The 22051-nt window shown below is 41.3% G+C and overlaps 1 protein-coding gene across 1 annotated transcript in view; it reads left to right on the top strand.

The window, feature by feature from the left end:
- Nucleotides 1-21412, top strand: part of SELENOF (selenoprotein F) — a 36585-nt gene extending 15173 nt beyond the window's left edge. The window contains exons 3-5 of the mRNA XM_065409374.1: nucleotides 11949-12012; nucleotides 17699-17748; nucleotides 20554-21412. Coding sequence (XP_065265446.1) covers nucleotides 11949-12012; nucleotides 17699-17748; nucleotides 20554-20685 — 246 coding nt within the window. The 3' untranslated portion in view covers nucleotides 20686-21412. The remainder of the gene's footprint in view (nucleotides 1-11948; nucleotides 12013-17698; nucleotides 17749-20553) is intronic.
- The last annotated feature ends 639 nt before the right edge of the window (nucleotides 21413-22051 follow it).

Genomic DNA, 22051 nt, shown 5'->3' with positions numbered 1-22051 from the left:
TAATAAAACTGGTTCTATTCACTAATTTTCAGGGATGACTAGCACATAGTCCTTCTATGGGGTGGGGGTGTGCCAACATTTATTAGTTACATAGATATCTGTAGATTTGTTTTGTTTTGGCTAGTAATGTTTTCTAGATATCCATCTATATCCTCTAGTTTTCTACTTTAAGAAAAATCTAGCTCTTAATTGCAACATAAAGACTTAGCATTTGTCTTTCATCCATAAGTCTCCTACATCCACAGAGGTAGGCAAGTAGCACTAGCCCCACTTTTACCACTAGAGAAAGATTGTGACTTGTCCATCCTAACACTGAGTCCGTAGTAGAGGTGACAGTGGAACCCAGGGTTCCAGTATGATTTCCTATCCACTTAAACATGCTTCCCTTTGGCTCTCGCATCCAACAGGTGTCCAGTCTTTCAGGGAACGTTGACGTGGACATCATCCCTATTCTTTTAGTAATGAATAGGGCCCTACCAAATTCACGGTCCATTGTGGTCAATTTCACAGCCAGAAGGTTTTTTAATTGGTCAATTTCATGATTTTAGATGTTTACATCTGACATTTCACGGTCTTGTAACCATGGGAGTCATGACCCAAAATGAGATTCTGGGGGGTTGCAAAGTTGTTGTAGAAGGGGTCACAAGATTTCCACTGTCACTTCTGTGCTGCCTTCAGAGCTCCCTGCAGCTAGAGGAGGTTCCCGGAGATGGAGGTGGGTAGGATCTCCCCCATGCTGCTGGGAGTGCCCCAACCGTGGGTTCCTAGCTGCTAGTCCACGCCAGGGACAGATTAAGGCAGGCACCCCCAGCCAATTTGGGGCTCCCCTGGAAAAATGGGTGCCCCAGCCCCAGAAGAAGCCCCAGGGTGGAAGCCTTGACCGGGTCACTCTGAGCCCAGGCTGCCCCGGCTGGGGGGCGGAAGCCTCAAGCTCAGCGCCTAGAGCCACAGCAGGGAGAAAAAGGGGCAGGGGGGAGGAGGAGGAGAATGGAAGCCTGGAGCCCAGCTCCCAGGCTGCTGCAGTGCAGAAGTGAGGATGTTCCACCCTCACTTCTGTGCTGTCTCTGGAGGTGGGTCTGATCTCACCACAAGGAGCAGCCATACAGGAGAAGGACAACTCCTGTCCCTCCCCAGCCTGTCGAGACTAGCAGCTAGGAGCCTGGGCTCCAAGCAGCAGGGGAGATCAGATTTCATGGGGAAGGGTTGATTTCACAGTCTGTGACATGTTTTTCACGGCCGTAAAATTGGTATGGCTCTAATAATGAAATACCTCTGGGACAAGGAGACCCTATATTCTACCTGAGAAATGTGAAATTTATTTTTTTATCTTGAAAATCAGAGGTTCTGCTTTGGGAAGGGGCTGGTCTAGGGACCTTCAAGACCACCATAATCCAATGGAATTTCTGGTCCTTTGTATCATAGGGTCTTCCCTTACCTGTTTCACTGAATAAGACCTCAGTCCAAAGCTATTGCTACGTCTCTGCCAGAGGGATGAGGCCTCTGTGTTAGAATTGTGTAAGGCAGCCAGTTGGTCTTTCATGTACACATTTTTGAAGTATTACAGATAAGATGAACCTAAATTCTGCAGCAAGTCCCACTAGTTTTTTTTAGTAAGTCTAAAGAAATGCGTTGATTAAATATGAAGATGTGTAATACAATCAGGACCGTGCTAACTTATTTTTTAATATTCAATCTTACATTGTCCCTAAACTTTGAGTGTGCTTGAAACTTTTGTAGTGACAAGGCATAACTACACTGCATACGTCGTTAGGCAAGCTGAAGGTTTTGGCAACAGGTTAGCAAAGAGTTGGGTGCTTGGGCACTCAAGAACTAGATGTTTCTGCTAAAATGAAGAGCAGTGTTTGTCTGACAGTCGTCATTAGCCTGAGAGGTATAAATTGCCCTCATTTATCTTAAGGATTGTTAACTGGTATACATTTTCTGTGTTTGGGAGGCTCTTTCAAAAATCAAAGGCTAGAATTTAAACTTAAAATAAATGAAAGTTTAGATTCTGCAGCAGAATTCTGCTACAAGGGTTGATTGGCAAATTCCTCTGAATACACATGGCCATGAACACAGGAACACCACCAGACAACAATGCCTTTTGATCATCTGACCTTTACATTCTTAGCTCTCATTTAGAGCCTGACTTCTCCCCCCTCACACCCCTGGGTGAGGTTTGAATGAGAGTGGTTTTTGTCACCAGATTTAGTCTGATGCCAAGTTAGGAATTATGCAGAAATGGACTCTTGTTGGCTCTCTCGTTTACAGAGCAATAATTCATAATACCCCTTGGAACAGGGTTCTCCTATTACTTCCTTGTATTCTACTGATTCCTGTAAACTTTTTGTCTCCCGGGAAGATTAGGGTCATTTTGGCAACATGCATAACCTAATCTGTTTAAATGACCTCCAAAAAGAGGACAATGTATGATTGTTAAATCAATTACCCTAGTTCTTTGTCCATATGTTGCAGTATCCTCAAATTAAGACTAATTATTGCTGTCATACTAAAAAGGATTTCAAATGTCAGTGTGGAAAAAACGATAAAAAAAGAATTAGAAAAAGAACCTGATTTAGAATTCCAATTTCATATAAGGCAGAGTCAGTCAAATTTGGTTTGTGAAGAGATGGTTTGATAGTGAATTATTTTACCAGATTATACGTTTGTAACTGAGGCAACTGGAAATTCTCAACACACACACTCTCAAATATTATTTATTTGTTACTTCTCTTTTGTTAGAGTTCAGGATTCTTATTCCCAGTACTTTTAAAACATTTTTTTGTCAAGGTCTTTAAACCAGTGGGTGCAACAGATAGGCAAATGCCACAGCAATTTTTTGATTTCAGAAGTCATTTTGTTTAAAAAAAAAATTGTGTTGCTATCAGAGTATCTGGGTACTTAAAGATGGATGATTATTAGTTGACTATTGTATCTCAACAATCCATTTTATCTTTTTAAAAATACCATCACTATAGTGTTACAAACAACCATAAAATTATAAGCTATGTCTGAGTTAGATGTCGGGTCAGTATCTGGATAGAAAACTTGCATGGAAATCATAGGTGCTATAGAAAGTAATGTTGGCAATTCATTAGCTGGCAATGCGAAACTCTCTCCTCTAAGTTAACATTGATCTAAATCCATAGCAAGATGATGGGGATGATCTGTGCTAGTTGAAGTGCTATATTTCATATGAGAGAAAGCAGAGATTCTGTTCAGTTCACTACAGATTCTATGGTAGTTTTTTTTTTTTTTTTTTTTAATTTAGATGTAAGCTCTGTTAGAGGCCCTGTCTACACTGGCAAGTTTCTGTGCAGTAAAGCAGCTTTCTACGCTGTAACTTCTGAGGTGTACACGCTGCCAAGCCACTTAGTGCGCAGAAACTGCACAATTGCAGTGCTGTAAAAAAACCACCCCAATGAGAGGCATACAGCTTTCTGTGCTGGGGCTAGTGCGCTGCGGTGCCAGTGTAAACACTGGTTGATCACAGCTGCAATTGGCCTTGGGATATGTCCCACAATGCCTGTTCTCGCTTCTCTGGTCATAGTTTTAAACTCTACTGCCCGGCCCTCAGGTGACCAACTGTCATCCCCACCCTATGAATTCCTTTGGAATTTTGAAAGTCCCCTTCCTGTTTGCTCGGTGATGTGTGCAGTGGTCTCAGCACATCTTTCCAGGTGGCCATGCCTGCTCCATGCAGCAGGCGATTCCCTGCTTGGAGTAATGCTGAGCTGCTGGACTTCATTAGCATTTGGGGAGAGGAGGCTGTCCAGTCCCAGCTGCGCTCCAGCCATAGGAATTATGATACCTACAGACAGATTTCATGATGAATGACAGGAAGGGGCCATGACTGGGGCGTGCTGCAATGCAGGGTCAAAGTGAAGGAGCTACGGAACGCCTACCACAAGGTGCAGGAGGCAAACCGCCGCTCCAGTGCTGCGCCCACAAGCTGCCAGTTCTACAAAGAGCTGGACCCAGTACTCAGCAGCGACCCCAACTCCACTGCGAAGACCACTGTAGATACTTCGGTGGCTCGCGTGCCAGTAGAGAGTGGACTGAGCCAGGAGGAGGAAATCTTGGATGAGGATGTGGAGGGGGAGGGAGACCCAGAGGCAGAGGATGACTCGGAGGTCAGAGATGCATGCAGCCAGGAGCTCTTTTCTACCCCAGAGGAGGCTAGCCAGTCACAGCTGTCGGATCTTGGCAAAGCGCAAACAGGAGAGGAGGCCCCTGGTAAGTGGATTTGCTTTTGGGAATCGCTGAAGCGAGTTGTTGGGGGCAGGAGGGTTGCAGAAAGGTTTGTCTGCCAACACATGCCTAATCTGAGCAGTGGAAAAGGCTGTTGATTGACTCCCTCACTTCACGGGAATTTGCCTCAGATCTCCAGGAAACTCTCATGGAGATACTGGGCAAACTGCTGCCGCAGGTCAGATCTCCAGGAAACTCTCATGGAGATACTGGGCAAACTGCTGCCGCAGGTTTTGGCAGAGCTGCTTTGTTTCTTGCCCCATTAATGGTAACTTTCCCATGCCACTGTGCCATCACATGGGGGATTGGGGGGGGGGGGGAAGAGAGACACCATTGCTGCACACAGGCAAGCTGCATAGGGACCAGGGCAGAAGCCGCATTCTTGGAGAAGACCCTCCCTTGATTCCCTGCTCATCCTTGGCAGCGCGATAGCTTCCATAATGATCACATCCTATGGGGACAGGAATGATTATCAGCCCCCCCGCCCCCTACAGTACTGGCTGTCCCTAAGAGCCACATGCCCAGTGTACAGCAGGGTCTGGGAAGAGTGATTTACCTTGCCCATGCAGCTACTCACCATTTTGGGGGTCTTGTGGCTCATGTGTGCTTGCCTGGGGTCAGCCAGTTATGACCGGTATGTGAGTACTGGCTCAGTTTTAAATCACTGAATCAGTGGTCTGTGTGTTGCAAACAAGATTGCTTCTGTAAAATGTTGCATTTAAACTTCACAGAAATGATTTTGGGAGCCCAGCCTCCCTCTTTATCGGTGTCTGAACGGCTGCGCAGAATTAGAAAGTGGCCAAGAAGAACTAAGGAGGACTTTCTGTGTGATGTTATGATGTGCTCCGTGGCGGAGAAACAGGAATTGAAGGAGTGGTGGGACAGCGAAAAGAGGAACTGAAAGGAGAAGGTGGCATGCCAGAATGAAGCCATGGAGCAGCTCTTAAATGTTATGGAGCACCAAGCAGACACACTCCAGGTGATACTAGCACTGCAAACCGAACAGCTCCATGCCTGCCTTGCCCTGCAACCGCTGTAGCAAAACTCATTCCCATGCTCCTCCTAGACACCCTCAATACACTCTTATCAACCTCCTGGCTCCAGTCTATACCCACAGCATTCCACTCTTTTCCCCCTCACAGTCCAGCACTGCGGACTCCCAGTACCCACTGCACTCAACACCCATCCCTCTGCAGTTTGGCCTTGCTGAACTACAGTACCTGCTGCATTGTACTCCGAAGGAGAAGGTTGGATATGATCCCTGGACAAGCACAAATCTTTAGCCATCCCAGGACCCCACCTCTGCCTGGGACCTTCCCTTCCCCCTTCCCTTCACTGCTGATTTTTTGTTTTGTTTGACTCTCTCCTCCAGTGGTTTTTGAATAAAAATTGTGGTGGTTTGAAAGCAATCTTTATTCTATTAATTGATAGCAAACAAAGCCCTGCAAAGCAACAGACAGTTATGTTAAACCTTTATATTGTATTGTCTACACCAATCACACCCTCCTACTACCATTACAAGCACTGCACTCCCAAGCATAGCAACAAATGTTAGTGGCTTTCAGCTTCAAATTGCTGCCTCAAGCCATCCCTAATCCTTATGGCCCCGCGCTGCGCCCCTGTAATAGCCCTGGTCTCTGGCTGTTCAAACTCAGCCTCCAGGTCCAGCCCTGAGTGAAGCTTTCAACCTTCCCTTCACAAATATTATGGCGCGTACAGCATGCATCTATAAGCATAGGAATATTGTCATCGGCCAGGTCCAGCTTCCCATAGAGGCAGTGCCAGCGGGCCTTTAAATGGCCAAAAGCACACTCAGTCATTCTGCACTTGCTCAGCCTATTGTTGAACCACTCCTTGCTGATGTCAAGTTGCCCCATGTATGGCTTCATAAGCCATGGCATTAAGGGGTAGGCGGGGTCTCCCAGGATCAAAATGGGCATTTCGACTTCCCCTACAGTGATCTTCTGGTTCGTGAAGACGGTCTCTGCTTGCAGCTCCCTGAACAGGCCAGTGTTCCAAAAGATGCGTGCGGCATGCACCTTTCTGGACCAGCTTGCATTAATGTCTGTGAAACGCCCACGGTGATCCACAAGCGCCTGGAGAACCATTGAGAAATACCCCTTGCGATTAGTGTATTCGGTGGCTAGATGGTTTGGTGACAGAATTGGAATATGCATACCATCTTTCGCTCCTCCGCAGTTAGGGAAGCCCATTTGTGTAAAGCCATCCACAATGTCACGCCCATTGCCCACTGTCACGGTCTTTCGGAGCAGGATGCAATTAATGGCCCTGCACACTTCCATCAACAGGAGTCCAACGGTCGACTTTCCCACTTCAAACTGGTTAGCGACCGATAGGTAGCAGTCTGGAGTAGCCAGCTTCCACAGTCCAATCGCCACGCGCTTCTACAATGGCAGAGCAGCTCTCATTCTCATGTCCTTACACTGCAGGGCTGGGACGAGCTCATCACACAGTCCCATAAATGTGGCTTTTCTCATCTGAAAGTTCTGCAGCCACTGCTCATCATCCCAGACGTGCATCACTATGTGATCCCACCACTCTGCTTGTTTCCCTAGCCCAAAAGCGGCATTCCACTGTGGTCAGCACCTCCGTGAATGCCACAAGCAATCTCATGTCGTAGGTAGTATGCGTGGCGAGATCAATGTTGCACTCCTCTCGCCTTTGTAATTTAAGGAATAACTCCACTGCCACTTATGATGTGTAGTGAGCAGCATACTCGTCAACAGTTCGGGATCCATTCCTGCAGCCCGAAGAGGCAGATCACGCCGTACACAAACCATTGAAAGATGGCGCCAAATGCGGACAGAAGCACAGGGATTGCTGGGATGCTAAGCAATGCATCACGGGGCATTGGGACAGGACCCAGGATGCCCCGCGACCCCCTCGGTCTTCCAACAATTGTTAGCAGCAGAAGAGGGGAAAATGCTCTGTAGAATAGCTCCCCAGAGTGCAACACTCTGAATACCGCTGCAAGTGCTGTGAGTATGAACACACTATTGTGCAGGCAGCTGACAGTGTGAACACACAACAGCGGTTTCCCTTCAGTGCTCTGAGTGGCGCTGTAACTCTGCCAGTGTAGACATGCCCTTACTCAAACTGGAAACTGGCTATTTGGATTATGTCCACCGAAACTATTTACAAGTGACTGGGAACTTCATTACTCTCCAGTTCACCTCCAGAAAAACTCTTATCGTGTTGGCTTCTTTGCATTTCAGTGGTGGATGATTTGTACCAGTGTAAAACACTTTGATATCTTCCTCTGAGTGGCATTCTATAGATAATGTGCACTTTCTTTTCTGAATAACCATTTTTACTTCCATTAATGACCTTATTCTGCCTCTCTAAATTTAAAGGGCCATGATTTCTACATTAGCATTTAAGTGCTTAAAAAAAAAAAAAGCTTTTGAGTGAAATCTTAACTGAAGTTGATGCCCTGTAAAACAGAGAAAGAACTTCAAATTTTAATGTCATGATAACCCTTAGTGGGGGAAGAGATATTGAGAATGTTTAAATAGTTTACTTCTGCTTGTGAGTATACATAACAGCAATTTATTTCAAATTTTAAAATGGACACTATAGTTGGTTGTAGGAAGTCCTTTATTTCATTCTGTGACATTAAAATGACTTTCATAAAGACTAAAAGCAAGTAAGCATTTTTTAAAATGAGCCAACTTATTTAAAAAAAATAAGCATTGTGTAGTGAACAACTGAGTCAAATTAGATGTGTGTATTACTTCTATAATATAGAGTGATGTATCATTCCCTTATGTTCTTTCTAAATAATACTTTAACATAGGGAATTTGTTCACAAACAAGTGTTGTGGATTTCATTACTCTATTCTGGTTATGATGTGATGGCAGCAGCAATAGATGTTAACAAGTACAGCATTGTGTGCTTGTAAATGATGCAAAGGATCTATATATCTCACAAAAGGAACTTCTGTCCTTAGTTGTAAATGAAGTTGATTGACTTTGTCTAACCATCTTGTGAAAAGTGGCACAGAGCAGTTGTTTGTTTCAGCATGAATCAACTTTTCTGTAGCACAGTTGGACTTCAATTATGGCAGATTTAACCTCAAAAATATATACATGAAAAATTTAGTATTTGCTATGTAAGTTAAGGGGAGTGGTTAACTTTTTAAAGCTAGTTTACACATTATGTGGGTTACACACGTGATTACAACTAATTCCTTTTTTCACAAGGAAGGAGTTCTAGATCTGATTGTTACAAATAAGAATATAAGTTGATAGAAGTAGTCACTGATGATACTTTACTTTGCTATGTGCAAATGTAAAAATGTGGATATGGTCAGAAAGTGATTAGAAAGAGGCACCTTGTTACTTCCCATAGCTGTTTCATAATCTCATCACTCTAAACTTGTTGCACAGGAAAAAAGTTTATTGCTGTCAAATTTAGGGCTAGTCTACACTGGCAACGCAAAGCGCTTTAACGTGCTTTGTGTGGTCGCGGTGCAGCGCTGGGAGAGAGAAAAAACCCCAGCTCCACAAGGGGCGTAGCTCCCAGTGCTGGGAGCGCTGTTTACACTGGCGCTTTACAGCACTGTAACTTGCTACGCTCGGAGGGGTGTTTTTTCACACCCCTGAGCGAGAAAGTTGCAGTGCTGTTAATTGCCAGTGTAGACAAGCCCTTAGAGCCAGGATAAGGATGGCAAAGCACTTTACAATCTATTTTGCCTCATGCATCAATATACATGCTATCTGAAGTCTAAATCCAGAATTACTGTTGACGTACCAGGTAAAAAGAACAGCTTGATTCAGATACTACTGGGCTTGCATGGGCAGTGTTTGATTTGGAATGACATTTTTTGGGAATATGGAACACCAAGATTTAAGTTTTGTGAACTTCATTTTTCTAATATTGTATAAACTGTATTTATACAATGTTTAATCAATGAAGTTATTTTTACTTAAATCAGTGTCACTACATGATTTAAAACTGAAGTTAGAAGGCACCCAGCACTGCTAATCTCAAATGCTGCTCTACAGAAATGTAGAGGGCTTTAGCAGGAGTCAAAATGCTAATTTTAATTTTAAGAACTTCATTTCCAGATTCAACTTAAAATTTAAATATGGTCAAAAGTGCTTTTATCAAAGCAAACTTCCAGGATGCAGCACTGAGCAGATAATGTAGCTTTATTTTAACATTTTTGATTCAGTTTCCTGTGGAAGTGACTGCTGATTAATGCAGATCATGCAAAATCTCTCAGTCCCTATGAATGCCAGTAGTAGCACACTGAGATTGATAATCTACAAAATTATGAAAGAAATGTTGTTTCTTCTATATTCAAGAAAGAGGTTCAGATGCTAAGCTGAAAATCCATCCTTAAGTCAACCTTGTAATGCTTATTGTAGGTAATGAAGCATAAATAGTTACGTTCATTATTTTGAGACCTCTATAACACTGTACACAAATTTACTTTGTGGCCAGTCATTGTTAATTCAGCAGAAGTAGTAAAATTAAAACTGAATATCATACAGTGATGACTATTTAAATGAGGAAAAATTAAGTTAAATTACAAGCTCAGAATCAAGCCAACAAATGTAAGCAATTCATATAACCTGTGCACTTTACATCAAACCTTATGCAATTCTGCTGTGAAAACTGGATTGTATGGGTCCTTCTTGTCTCACATTTTTTACTTAGAAAATAACATTCTCTGTTTACAACTGCCAGCCTTCAGTAGGTTAGCCAAGGTGTAACATATTTGAACTTGAACTGAAAAGCAGTTGTGTTTCACAGTTATCACTGAGGAGCATCATTTGGCCTGCAGAACCTTTAGTTATGATGCATGAGATTTAAAGATGGAAGGCAGCCAGCTTGACTGAGCCCAAAGAGCTCTAGAAATGTGTATTAGCAACAGACTTGTTTATATTCAAGATGAACAGAATCTGTAGTTCATTGTATCTTAGCAGTGTTGTGAAAACAGTAGAAAGCAGTAAACGCTTATTTTTTTGTCAGAGAGAAAAGATGTTTGATACTGTTTTTACATAGTTATTTTTCAAAGTAAAAATGTACTTGGTTTCAAATTTTAAATTTTTAAACCTACTGAGGGCTTGTCTTCACTACTACGCTACACGGGTGGAGCACTTTCCCATCAACATAATTACTCTCTCTCAATGAGAGATGGAAGCTATGTTGGCGGGAAAGCGTCTCCGGCTGACACAGCGCAGTGTAAACATTACTTTAAGTTGATGTAACTTACCTCGCTATGGGGTTGTTTTTTTTCACACCCCTGAGCAACATAAGTTACATTGACTTAAGTGGTAGTGTAGACAAGCCCTGAGTTGCAGGGAAGGTTCCAATGGCCTAAGAGATAGATGACTATTTCTAAATCTAGAAAATGTTTCACTGAAGTCTTCAGAATAATTGATTGATTTATAGCATTGAAAACTTTCTTCTGTGTTTGCTAGCTTTATGGATACTCAGGCCACGTCTATATTACAGACTAATTTAGCATAACTATGTCACTCAGGAGCGTGAAAAATCCCAGTGCAGGCCGTTTCTCCCATTGACATAACATAGTTAATCCAGCTGCCCAAGAGGTGGTAGCTGATGGGAGAAGCTCTCCCATTATCATAGTAGCGTCTTCACTAAAGTGCTACAGTGGCACACTGCTATACATTAAGACAAGCCCTAAGTAAAATGCACAGCAAAACATTCCTGCATTTCAGTAACTAAGTACAGACATGTTTGAATGAGTCAGGATTGTTCCTAATTTGAGTTATAGCTTCTGCCTTTTTGACATAGTGAAGCTTAGCATTTAGCCAGTCTTCATGCAGTGGCTGTGACCCCTTAGTTATCTATTGTTAAAATATTCTAATACCATTTTAATAGAATATCTGAAAAGTAGATTTCTGTTCCCATTCTAAAATTAAAAATTAATCTTGCTGTAGAGGAATTTTCTTTTGTTGTATTTCCTTTCCCCTCCCCCATTCATATTCAGTGGTTCTCAACCAGAGGTATGTGTACCCAGAGGTATTTCCAAGGGGTACGTCAACTCATCTAAATATGTCTAGTTTTCAACAGGCTACAGAAAAAGCACTAGCAAAGTCAGTACAAACTAAAATTTCATACAGACAATGACCTGTTTATACTGCTCTATATACTATACACTGAAATGTAAGTACAATATTTATATTCCAATTGATTTTATAGTTATGGTAAAAATAAGTAAGCAATTTTTTATTAACTGTGCCCTGTGACACTTTTTTGTATTTGTCTGATTTTGTAAGCAAGTAGTTTTTAAAGTGAAGTGAAATTTGAGGGGTATGCAAGACAAATCAGACTCCTGAAAGGGGTACAGTAGTCTGGAAAGATTATCTAGAACAGTGGTTCTCAACATCCATATGGATATAGCCATTGCTTTAATGTGTTGCTACAGTATTGCAATTGGAATTACTCTATCCCATTTTAAACAAGTATGATGAACTGAATGGGTTAAAAAGAACAAAGGAGTGATCTTTCTGCAAAATGAAAGTTTTAATAATCAGTTAAGTCATTAAAAATGGGTTACTAGTAAGATGACTTGTGCTTAAAAAGTATCATTTAAATTATCCATGTAACACTGAATTTTCCCAAAAATAATTAAGTAGATGCAAAAATAAGTAAACTAGTAGGCTGAACTTAATAAATAGAAAATATTCTTCTATTCCAGCTCTATGCAGGTGCTATCCTTGAAGTGTGTGGATGAAAATTGGGAAGGTTCCCTCAAGTTCAGGGTAAGTAAAGGTATCACTAAATCTTTTTTTATATATACATTGACAGAAGATTTGATCATTCAGCTATGACACTATTTAAATAAATTTATAACTTTAATAAAGAAAATACTAACAGGAAAGTGATTAAAATTGAGTCCTATAGAGTCTAGACTACTGGAACTAAGGCACAGTAATTTTCTGTATTACATGAAGCTTGTTGGCCATTTTATGGACTATTCTTAGCCCAAATCCTGATGTAACTGCCTGCTCTCTCCGTGGATAAGCTGACTAGCATGACTGGAATACAGTAGTGTAAAAGGGGAACCGTGTCAGTGTGAGAGTTTCAGGGTTAAATCTATAAAGAACTTCAATATGGAAATATGTTTGTAAAGGGGGAGAGGATTTAAATGGCTGCAACCGTTTCATCTGTTTAGTAAGTTCTTAATTTATTTTGTTTTATTTAGATGTATTTTAGAAGTACTTATCCTAAACTTTAGTCTTTCTGCTATGGACTTTTATCCTGATGGACCTATCCTTTCTAATCAGTCTTCCGAAAACATCATCTATTATAGGCAGGGTTGATAGCATTGACCGTTAAGTATGTCCTATATTTCATTTGCTGTTTATTATGTGAAGATGTTATATAACTGTGTCAAACCTGGAGTGAAATTTTTCATGCCAAGAAATGGTATATAACAGCCAAAACAGGTCAGCCATTTTAGAGAATGAGACCTGGCAAAAATAAATTTTACCCATGTTAAAATTCTGGCAGCTTTTTCTTTGAAATGCTCTAGCACCACCTACTTTGGAGAGGAACTTGAAACTTTCAGAGGTGCAGCCTTTGTGTAAGGGATATGCTTTTTGCTATCCCAGAGAAAGTCTGGCCAAATTTGGCCAAGCTATAAGCCTTTGAGAAATTGCCGTTTGGACATGCACAGGACATGCTTCGGCATTAGTAACACAAAATCTCTGCAGATTCTGATCCTCACTGCACAAGCTTTAAGACTCTTGCAGTTCCTATATGTGACTGGACTGTACTTGTACCATCCCTACACACCAACAGTGCATGCTCCAGCCTCTCACAGGTCCTAGTGCTGACCAGACTGTACATGCACAAACCCCACAGAGTAACTCTGTGTGCCTCCGGCCCCCGGGTTGCAGAAGCTCACTGGGACTTGCCCTATAACTGCTGCTCCCAGCTGGGACGCCGGGGCACTGGAAACTGAGAGCACTTGAGAGGTACTAAAAAGGGGTTTAAAGAGCACAGTCAATGTGGAGGAGGAAGCTGCCTGACTTAAATAAAAGCTTGAACAAAAGCCTGACAGGAGGTAGATTGTTGGGAGATGGAGACTGGCTGAGCAAGGAATGAGGGAGGGAATGTAAGAGGAGACCGATTGCATAAGGAGCTAGAGGAGGGGGCTGGGAGCCTGTGGAGATGGGATGGAGAGGCAGATCAGGTGGGAGGGGAGGTACCAGCTGGGCTAGGAGGCTGGGACAGATTGGAGGGGATGTGGCTGAAGACTCTCTCACCACTAGAACACACTCCTGCTCCAAAAGCCTAGAATGGAACTATTGCTCTGCTGTCAGCAAATATCTGTGAAACCACTGTCTAAGTGGGTATCTCATCCCCATCCACATGTAGGGTGTTGCTATCAGTTACTCACTTAGCTGCAGTGCCAAATGTTTGAGGTGGATCTAAAGGTTCCATGTGGGTGTCAATACAATGCCACATGCTGGAATTGTGTTTGCAGTTGACTTTCTTAAAAAGCTAGGAAATTACACACAAACTACATTAAAAGAACATCAAGGTGCCAAGTCAAGCACTCAGGCTAGGAAATACTAGAACTAAGGTTGTATTAATGCCTGAGCAACATTAACTCAGTCCCTTATATACATGCATTATGATAATCTAATTACATGATCACATCCTAATATTTTCCACAGGAGCCCTGCCTGATTCAGTGCACAAGATGGCCCAGCTCAGGGGAGGAATCAGAGTTGTGTGGTGAAAGAGGCTGTAGAACTCCTGCCTTATTTGCAGTGGTAGAAAAGTGTGTAGTGACTCAGAAAAGGGGACTGCAGCAAGAGAAAGGAAGATCTCATGGTTAAGGCAGTTGAATGCTGCCATGGACAACTGGATTCTCTCTCTGCTTCTGCTGTAGAGTTCCTATATCACTTAATCTAGACTTTTCACAGATGGTACACCTCTACCCCAATATAACGCTGTCCTCGGGAGCCAAAAAAATCTTACCGCGTTATAGATGAAACTGCGTTATATTGAACTTGCTTTGATCCGCCAGAGCGTGCAGCCCCCCCTCCCCTGGAGCGCTGCTTTACCGCATTATATCTGAATTCGTGTTATATCGGGGTAGAGGTGTAATTAATTGTTTTCCTCATTTTCTTGGTGTCTGACGCAAGACCCTAGGGTCTGATTTGCAAAAGTGCTGATCACTTAAAATGCAACTGATGTTAATAGGAGCTGTTCTTTGAACATATAAAGTGCTCTGTAAGGCTAAGTATTCTGAAAAATCAGGTTCTTGGTATCTAAAATGGGCAACCATAATTGGACACTTTGTTGTTCTGCTTCAGCTCCTCCCCATCAGTAAAATGAGAATCATTCCCCTTGTCCCATTACAGGTGAGCTGCAGTTTAGACTGTTTTTAGTCCTTCAGGTACACCTCCCTGGTGATACGTTTCACTACTTTAACTCATCTCTGGTCAGAACCATATGATCCTACCAGTTTGAGACTGTAAATGGGTGCATCCCAGAGACTCAAACTGTTATAAATAAATAGACAGGCCTGACTATATTTGGCACCTGCATGCCCTCTTTCTCCAGGAGCCTGTGACCTGTGGCTGATTAAAAGTCCTAGTTTCTTCAAAACAAAGCACTACTTACTCATCAAGGAAAGCAAATATATACAAACAAAAAGCCTGTCTGCCTGAGTCTTAACTCCATTCTTTCCTTGCAAGATTTGGGAAAGTAAGTTCCACTAAACCCAGACCCTTTGCTCCTGGCCTGGGGGAGACTCTGGTGTTTTCTCAGTCAGACTCCTGTCTAGCTGCTGCTGCCTGTTCACCCCGTTTCCTCACTAGGCTGGGTTTTTACTAGCTTAGTGCCCCTTTGATGCTAGCCCTGGGCCAGGGAAAAATTAACCTTCTAGCCTGGTTGGTGCACATTTCCCAATTAGTAGAGCGCTCATTGTTTCCCCATGCAACCTCCCTGGATACAGTCATGCCTGAATAATGACATGAAGTGCATAGGATTATTAAATACAGATAACTCCAGTCTCCACACATCCCCATTTAACAAGGATGTCGAAGATAAATATAGTATGAGTGCTTCACAAACTAAGTGAAGGGATAAATATCAGGGAGGGAGAAGAATTATTTAAGCTTAGTACCAATGTGGACACAAGAACAAATGGATATAAACTGGACATTAGGAAGTTTAGACTTGAAATTAGACGAAGGTTTCTAACCATTAGAGGAGTGAAGTTCTGGAACAGCCTTCCAAGGGGAGTAGTGGGGGCAAAAGACATATCTGGCTTCAAGACTAAGCTTGATAAGTTTATGGAGGGGATGGTATGATGGGATAGCCTTATTTTGGCAATTAATTGATCTTTAATTATTAGCAGGTAAATCTGCCCAATTATGGGATGTTAGATGGGGTGGGACCTGAGTCACTACAGAGAATTCTTTCCTGGGTGCTGGCTGGTGAGTCTTGCCCATATGCTCAGGGTTTAACTGATCGCCATATTTGGGGTCAGGAAGGAATTTTCCTCCAGGGCAGATTGGCAGAGGCCCTGGAGGTTTTTCACCTTCCAATGCAGCGTGGGGCACGGGTCACTTGCTGGAGGATTCTCTGCACCTTGAGGTCTTTAAACCACGATTTGAGGACTTCAGTAACTCAGACATAAGTTAGGGGTTTGTTACAGGAGGTCAGACTAGACATAATGGTCCCTTCTGACCTTAAAGTCTGAGTCTAAGTGATGAGCACCATAGAAAAGCCCCTGATGAAATCATTGTGTCTTCAGAGCAGGGTTTGAATAGTGTGCAATAAATAAGGCATGGAGAGAGACACTAAACAATGAGAATAAAAGAAAATCTTAGAAATGAAGGGCTAGAAGGAATCTTGAAGTTATCATCAAGTCCAGCTGCTTATTAACTGAGCACGATCCATCAAAGCGCATATGCACAAGGGGGCCAAATTAAGGTTGCACAGATATAAAATGACTTCTGTTCTATCAAACTATCTTAAAATAGCAGTGTACATACTCTTCCAAACACTCTTCTTCCTCACTCCACCCTCTCATGAAAAGCCCAGGATCCTCCTGAGACTTCATCTTCAGTTAAAACCAACTTCAACATCCTGTTCCCTTAGTGCCCTACAATTTATACCCATTTTGGGAAATAATGGTGAACATATAGGCCCTCCATAGAGGGGCTGGGGATAATTATCCTGAAAGGGAACTAATTAAAATCAGTTTCTCATTCAGGACCTCTAGAATCTAATATCCTGGGAGCTGGCTCACATTCGTAATCAAGAGTCCTTTCTCTTAATCCTTGTTTTTTCTAAACAAGTTCATAGGTTTCCTTAATTCTACTAAACTTAGCTTGCTTTTTAAAATGATTGAAGGTATTGTCTACATTGCAATCACATGGTGTGATTGCTGCTTCATGTAGACATACCAGAGTCAGCTTTAATATAGCTAGCTCCAGTACTAGAGCAGTGAAGCCATGGCAACGCAGTGAGATTCTCTCCAAAATCTCAGTAAATTGGGAGTTTTCATGATGTTGCTTTCAGAAGATGTCAAGAGATGCTGGGATTAAAATTTGTAGAGCTCTGGCACCTCTCCTATAACTGTCAACTGCAGTGGAGCCAGGATCTCTTAATAGCTTCTTGTGAGAGGCATTCCTATAAAGGGAAAGGCCAGCTGTAGATGGTCTCACTCATGGCTGCATTCTTGGACTGGCAGGATCCATTGGTCTGAAGAGACCCCTGACATCTTGGAAGAAAATGGGCCAGATGGTTTCTAAAGGATGGAATAAAAAGGGGAGGATCTGAATTTGACTGATTTGGGAGTCCTGGGAAATTCTCAAACCTGCTGCCTCAAAAGTCAGCTTGAACAGAAGGATTTCTGCCTTTTCTGTAGAAGTTTAGGGTTTCCCTGATAGTTAGTTTGTGTGTGTGTGTGTGTGTGTGTGTGTGATGACTAGAGACATCCCTTCCTCCTCCACTCTCAAAACTGAATGCATTGTCAACTAGGTTTCAAACTAATGTTCTTGCACATTAGCACCTTGTACTAGCCCCTAGACTGCCCTCAACAATAAAATATAAATCTCTTAAGATTCTCCTTCATACATGGAAACCACGACTGGCATTAGATGTGCTTCCAAGTGTTTGAATACATCTCGTCTTTCCCCCCCCCCCCCCCCAAGTAAAAACGTGTCTTTTTCCAAGTACAATACATTCCTCAACTGTTATTGCTTATGGATGAGGATTTTAATGCTTGGAGCAGCATAGTTTGGAGGCTGAAGCATGTATTCATAATCTAAAAGTATATCTGGAAAAATTAAATCTCCAAATATGCATTTATTTAATGTAAATGTGAGACCACATAGAAGGAGAAAATTACCTAGTTTGTGTTCTTTATAGAATAATAATTTTCAGTTGGTTTTCTTTGTTCTTTCCTCCAAACTTCAGCTTTTGTCAGGAGTGACAAACCTAAACTATTCAGGGGACTGCAAATCAAGGTGAGTAGCATTTTTTAAAACATTTTAAATTCTGGCTTAAGAGGAATTAAACCTATTTGAAACCTGTCCTTTCACACAGTGTTTAGTACTTGCTTATCAAATAAACCTGTATCACATACAAAGGGTTCATACATGGAGTGTTGATGTAAATCTTAATGGCAGGAGCTCTGGCCCACCTATAAATAGATTGGGTGAAAACCTTGTATAATTGTATCCATTGCTAAGATAGGATTGCTTCGGTAGTGCTATTGGTTACTAAATATTATTTTACAGAAATAACCTGATGTATGTAATAGCACATGGTTTATGTACTTCAACTATGCTGACTTGCTGGGTGTGAAGTCTTGGAATTCTGAGCTTCCTGTTATAGTTCCAGTTCTCGTTTTCTGTATTAAGATTCTTGTGTTCCTCTCCTCTTATACTTCCTCAACCCCCAAATCACCTACCATTCCCATCCATCCAGTCATCCTCCCACTTCCTTTCCACATAAATCTTTGTTCCCATTCTTTCCTCTTACTCCATCCTTCCATGGTTCACTCCTCCTGTTCTCATTCACCTTCCCCCCCCCACCCCTTACCTCAAGTCTGTCCTTCCTCCATATTCTCTAACTTTCTCTCCCTGCTGAGTCTTTTACTCTCTCCTCACTGCAGACTTTGTATGTGGTGTTGACCCTCTAATCATTTCCATTCTTCTTCTCACCTTGACTCTGGCACCAATCTTTCTTCATGGTCTGGAAAGCTGGATGTTGAAGAACTCCCTCTTGTACAGAATGCTGCTGCCTGTCACATCTAATCTGGGCAGAGCAGCACAGTCCCATTGTTCTGTACTCCAACAATTCTGTTTGTCCATTTCAAGATCCAGTTCAAATTTTCAGTTGTCTTTAAAATGCTACATGCACTTATTTCAACTTGCCACACAAAATTCGCACATTTATTTTCCTCCTTCCACTCACCAAGAAACAGCATCATATGTCACTTCATAGACTGAACACCTCTATTGTCAGAGAATAGTGTTCTCTTAAGCAGACTTCACGTGGAAAAGACTTTCTGTATCTCGTCTCATGCATTCTGTGTACATTCTCTCCAAAATCTCTCCCAAGAGCATCTTTTTCCTTTGCCTCAATTTCTCTTTGGCTCTACTTTTAATTTATTTTAGTTGCATTTGTAATACAATTTAACTTCAAAGCATTCTCAGCTAGAATTGATATGAAACATTACCAGTTTAACCCTTTAGCACCCTTGAGTCTGGTATTTGGGAAACTGATTAGTGATGCCATTAGATTAATTGTAGTGACTTGTAATGGCAAACTAAAACAAGTTGACTAGGTTAGCTCAGAGTAAAAGATTCCCAATGCAATTGTTCTAGAAACTTATTAATTGCATTTAAAGAACCTAACCCATTGAAACAGAAGTTGTAATTTGGGCTTCCCTTTCCCCTTTATTTGCTGAGTCTTCAAAAGTGTGAAAATATTTTAGCAGCAGGTCATATTAGGAAAGGATGCATTATAGCCTCAAGGCATGTGTTAATAGCAGAAATCTATAGTACAGCATTGAACTCTGATTAGAAGAGGTGACCAGGAGTAACTAGAAAAATATGCCAGTTACATTATGAGAACACAAGTGAATATATGGAGAAGGAGCAATTCAGATAGTTGCCTAGTTACTACAGGTGGCAAATGAAGTTCAGTTACAATTTTTTAATGACTAAAGGAGAATACCAGTTCCCTGAGCTATCCAATCTGTACCCTCCTTCCCTCTCCCATGCTGTGTTGTGTAATACAGTAGTTGTTGAACCTTAACAGTTTGAAATCCTGCCTTGGTAAGTAGTAGGATGAAGAGGTTACCATATTACTACTGTTGCCTAGTTCAATAGCTTTTAGTAACTGGCACCTTTTGTTGGCAGTCACAGGAAAAAGGACAAGGACTGAAAGAGCATCAAAACTGAACTTTTTGTGATGGTCCCTCACCTACGGGTTTGACTCCTGTTGACGGGCAGTATGGGAAAGCTTTTATGCTCTCTGCCTTTACTTCTAGGGTTGGAGGACTCTAGTTTCCATGACTGGCAACTAGGCTCTTTGCAGAAGCACTAACTTAATTTTTTTTTTATAAAAGCACTGAAGAAGCAAAGCAAATATTTGGGGCCTTCTGTAAATATTATGCAATCAATTAGGTGATATATTCTGGGGCTGAGTATCAAATGTCTGCCCTATACACATCACTTCAGTTAACTTGTGGTATCTCACACTTGGAAAAATGAGAACTAGGGAAAAAATATTTTTAAAAATGTGGACTGAGACTATTGCTCACTCCGTTTTGTTGCGGTTACTTTTTCCTTACTGGTTTAAGAATAAATCCAGTTCAAGATGGATGCTAGGCACGGTTTTCAGTGTTGGAGCAAATGCTGATAAAAAGTTTCAAGGTTTTTTAAACTTAATTAAAACATTTACAACCTTACCTAAGGCCTAGCAGGAATGACTATTTTCCTAAATTAAAGATTGGACTTTCAAATTAGCATAAACCTCCCCACTCCCTAAAAAAAAAAACTATGCTTAGATTTATTTCCCAATACAAATTGCATGGCCCAAATTAGACAAAAACTTTGCACTTTAATGCTTTATAGTATTAAATGTCATTCAGAGGGGTGTTTTTGGTTTAATTTTAATTCATTTTTATACCTGCATATAAAAATTCAATTTGAAATTGGTATTTCAGCAATTGAGGTATTTAATTTAAAGCTGATTTGTGAGGTGGGGGAGGGGGAAATGTGATTTCCAGACAGAAGATAACTAACCTTCTCTTTGTGCAGTATGTGCGTGGTTCTGATCCTGTACTAAAGCTGCTGGATGACAGTGGGAACATTGCTGAAGAACTGAGCATCCTCAAATGGAATACAGATAGCGTAGAAGAATTCCTAAGTGAAAAACTAGAACGCATATAAATCTTGCTGCTTTCTGTCCTTTCCTCACATTTGATCCTGGTTATCTTCTGAGATAAACTGTGCTACACCCAGCAAATCATTCCAGCTTCTACATTATTTTTAAAAAAGATATTGTATGGTAGTAAATGTCTTAATTAGAAGGTGAAGCTTCAGCACAGCATACATCTGACAACTTGGCAAGCTGAACAAATAGTTTGTGCTAGTACATATCAGCTCTTTGTGTTTGTAACAATGCATTTCATTAATGAAACTCAGTTAATTATGCAAATCCCTGAGTTTGTAAAAACTGGTCCAATTACAACAAACTTTTAAAACTAGTTGGCAGTTCCAAATAATTGAGATGATTACTATGCTGTTTGTATGTTACTTTTCTGTGTACAGGAAGTCATAATCAAATGTGAGATGTACGCTGCCTCCAAAAAGATTTGTCTGCTAGTCCTCTCTCGCATTTTGTATTTCTCAGCTGTCCTTTTTATAGACATGTTATTTACAGTTTATAACAAATGCCTGGTTCTGAAAGTTTTGGAAATTTTGTTATGATGGAAGAACTCACGATCTGGAGTGACTGTAAAACATGAAGTAGGTGCACTTTAGTGAAGACTACATAGAAAACCTGTAAGGCATGTGTAAGTCTGATGTCAGGTGTACTTTACACCAAGTGTTTTACTTTGCTACAGTAGATCTGAGTTATTAGAATATAGTGTTTAGAGGGCAATAAATTACTTTCACAAAACTCTTGGATATGCTTTTTATTTATTGAATTTATAAAATTTTCCCTTTTTAATCAACTCATTACTGTGAGCAGAGAACATAAATACCCTGTACAGACAGTATACTAAGACTGAGACCCAGTGTGAATTGTCAGTTTTGCTAGTTGAGTGAATACATACATTAAAATAAGGATAACTTATGAAACTAAACTTCAGCTTCAATATAAATTAACGAACAAGTCTCTCCCCTTAACTTATTTACATATTTTTAAGGTTTTTGGATGGATGAGGTATGTCCTCATACAACCTTAACTACCACTCAACATAATTTTAAAAAAAACAACAACTTGCTAGTTCTTTTTAAATACAACTTTGTATCTCAGTGGATAGCTCAGAGTAAAGGAGAGAGCACTGCACCTGCCTGGAAATCAAAGGGAGAAATTGTGCAATCTTGTATGACAATGGTGGGTGGAATAGAAAGTTTATCTGTAGCAAGAGAAAGTGAGGCAGAATCTGCTAAAATGAAGCATTGTCAAATCAACAGGCCTGGATAACTTGCATCCAACAGTCTTAAAGGAACTAGCTGTGGAGCACTCTGAACCACTGACGTTTATTTTTAACAGTCATGAAAAACGTAAATTCTAAAGTCTTGGAGT

The sequence above is a fragment of the Emys orbicularis genome, chromosome 8 (assembly GCF_028017835.1).
Source record: "Emys orbicularis isolate rEmyOrb1 chromosome 8, rEmyOrb1.hap1, whole genome shotgun sequence".
Classification (NCBI taxonomy): Eukaryota; Metazoa; Chordata; order Testudines; family Emydidae; genus Emys; species Emys orbicularis.
The sequence above is the reverse complement of the archived record's forward strand: the minus strand, read 5'-3'. Positions and strand labels throughout refer to the sequence as shown.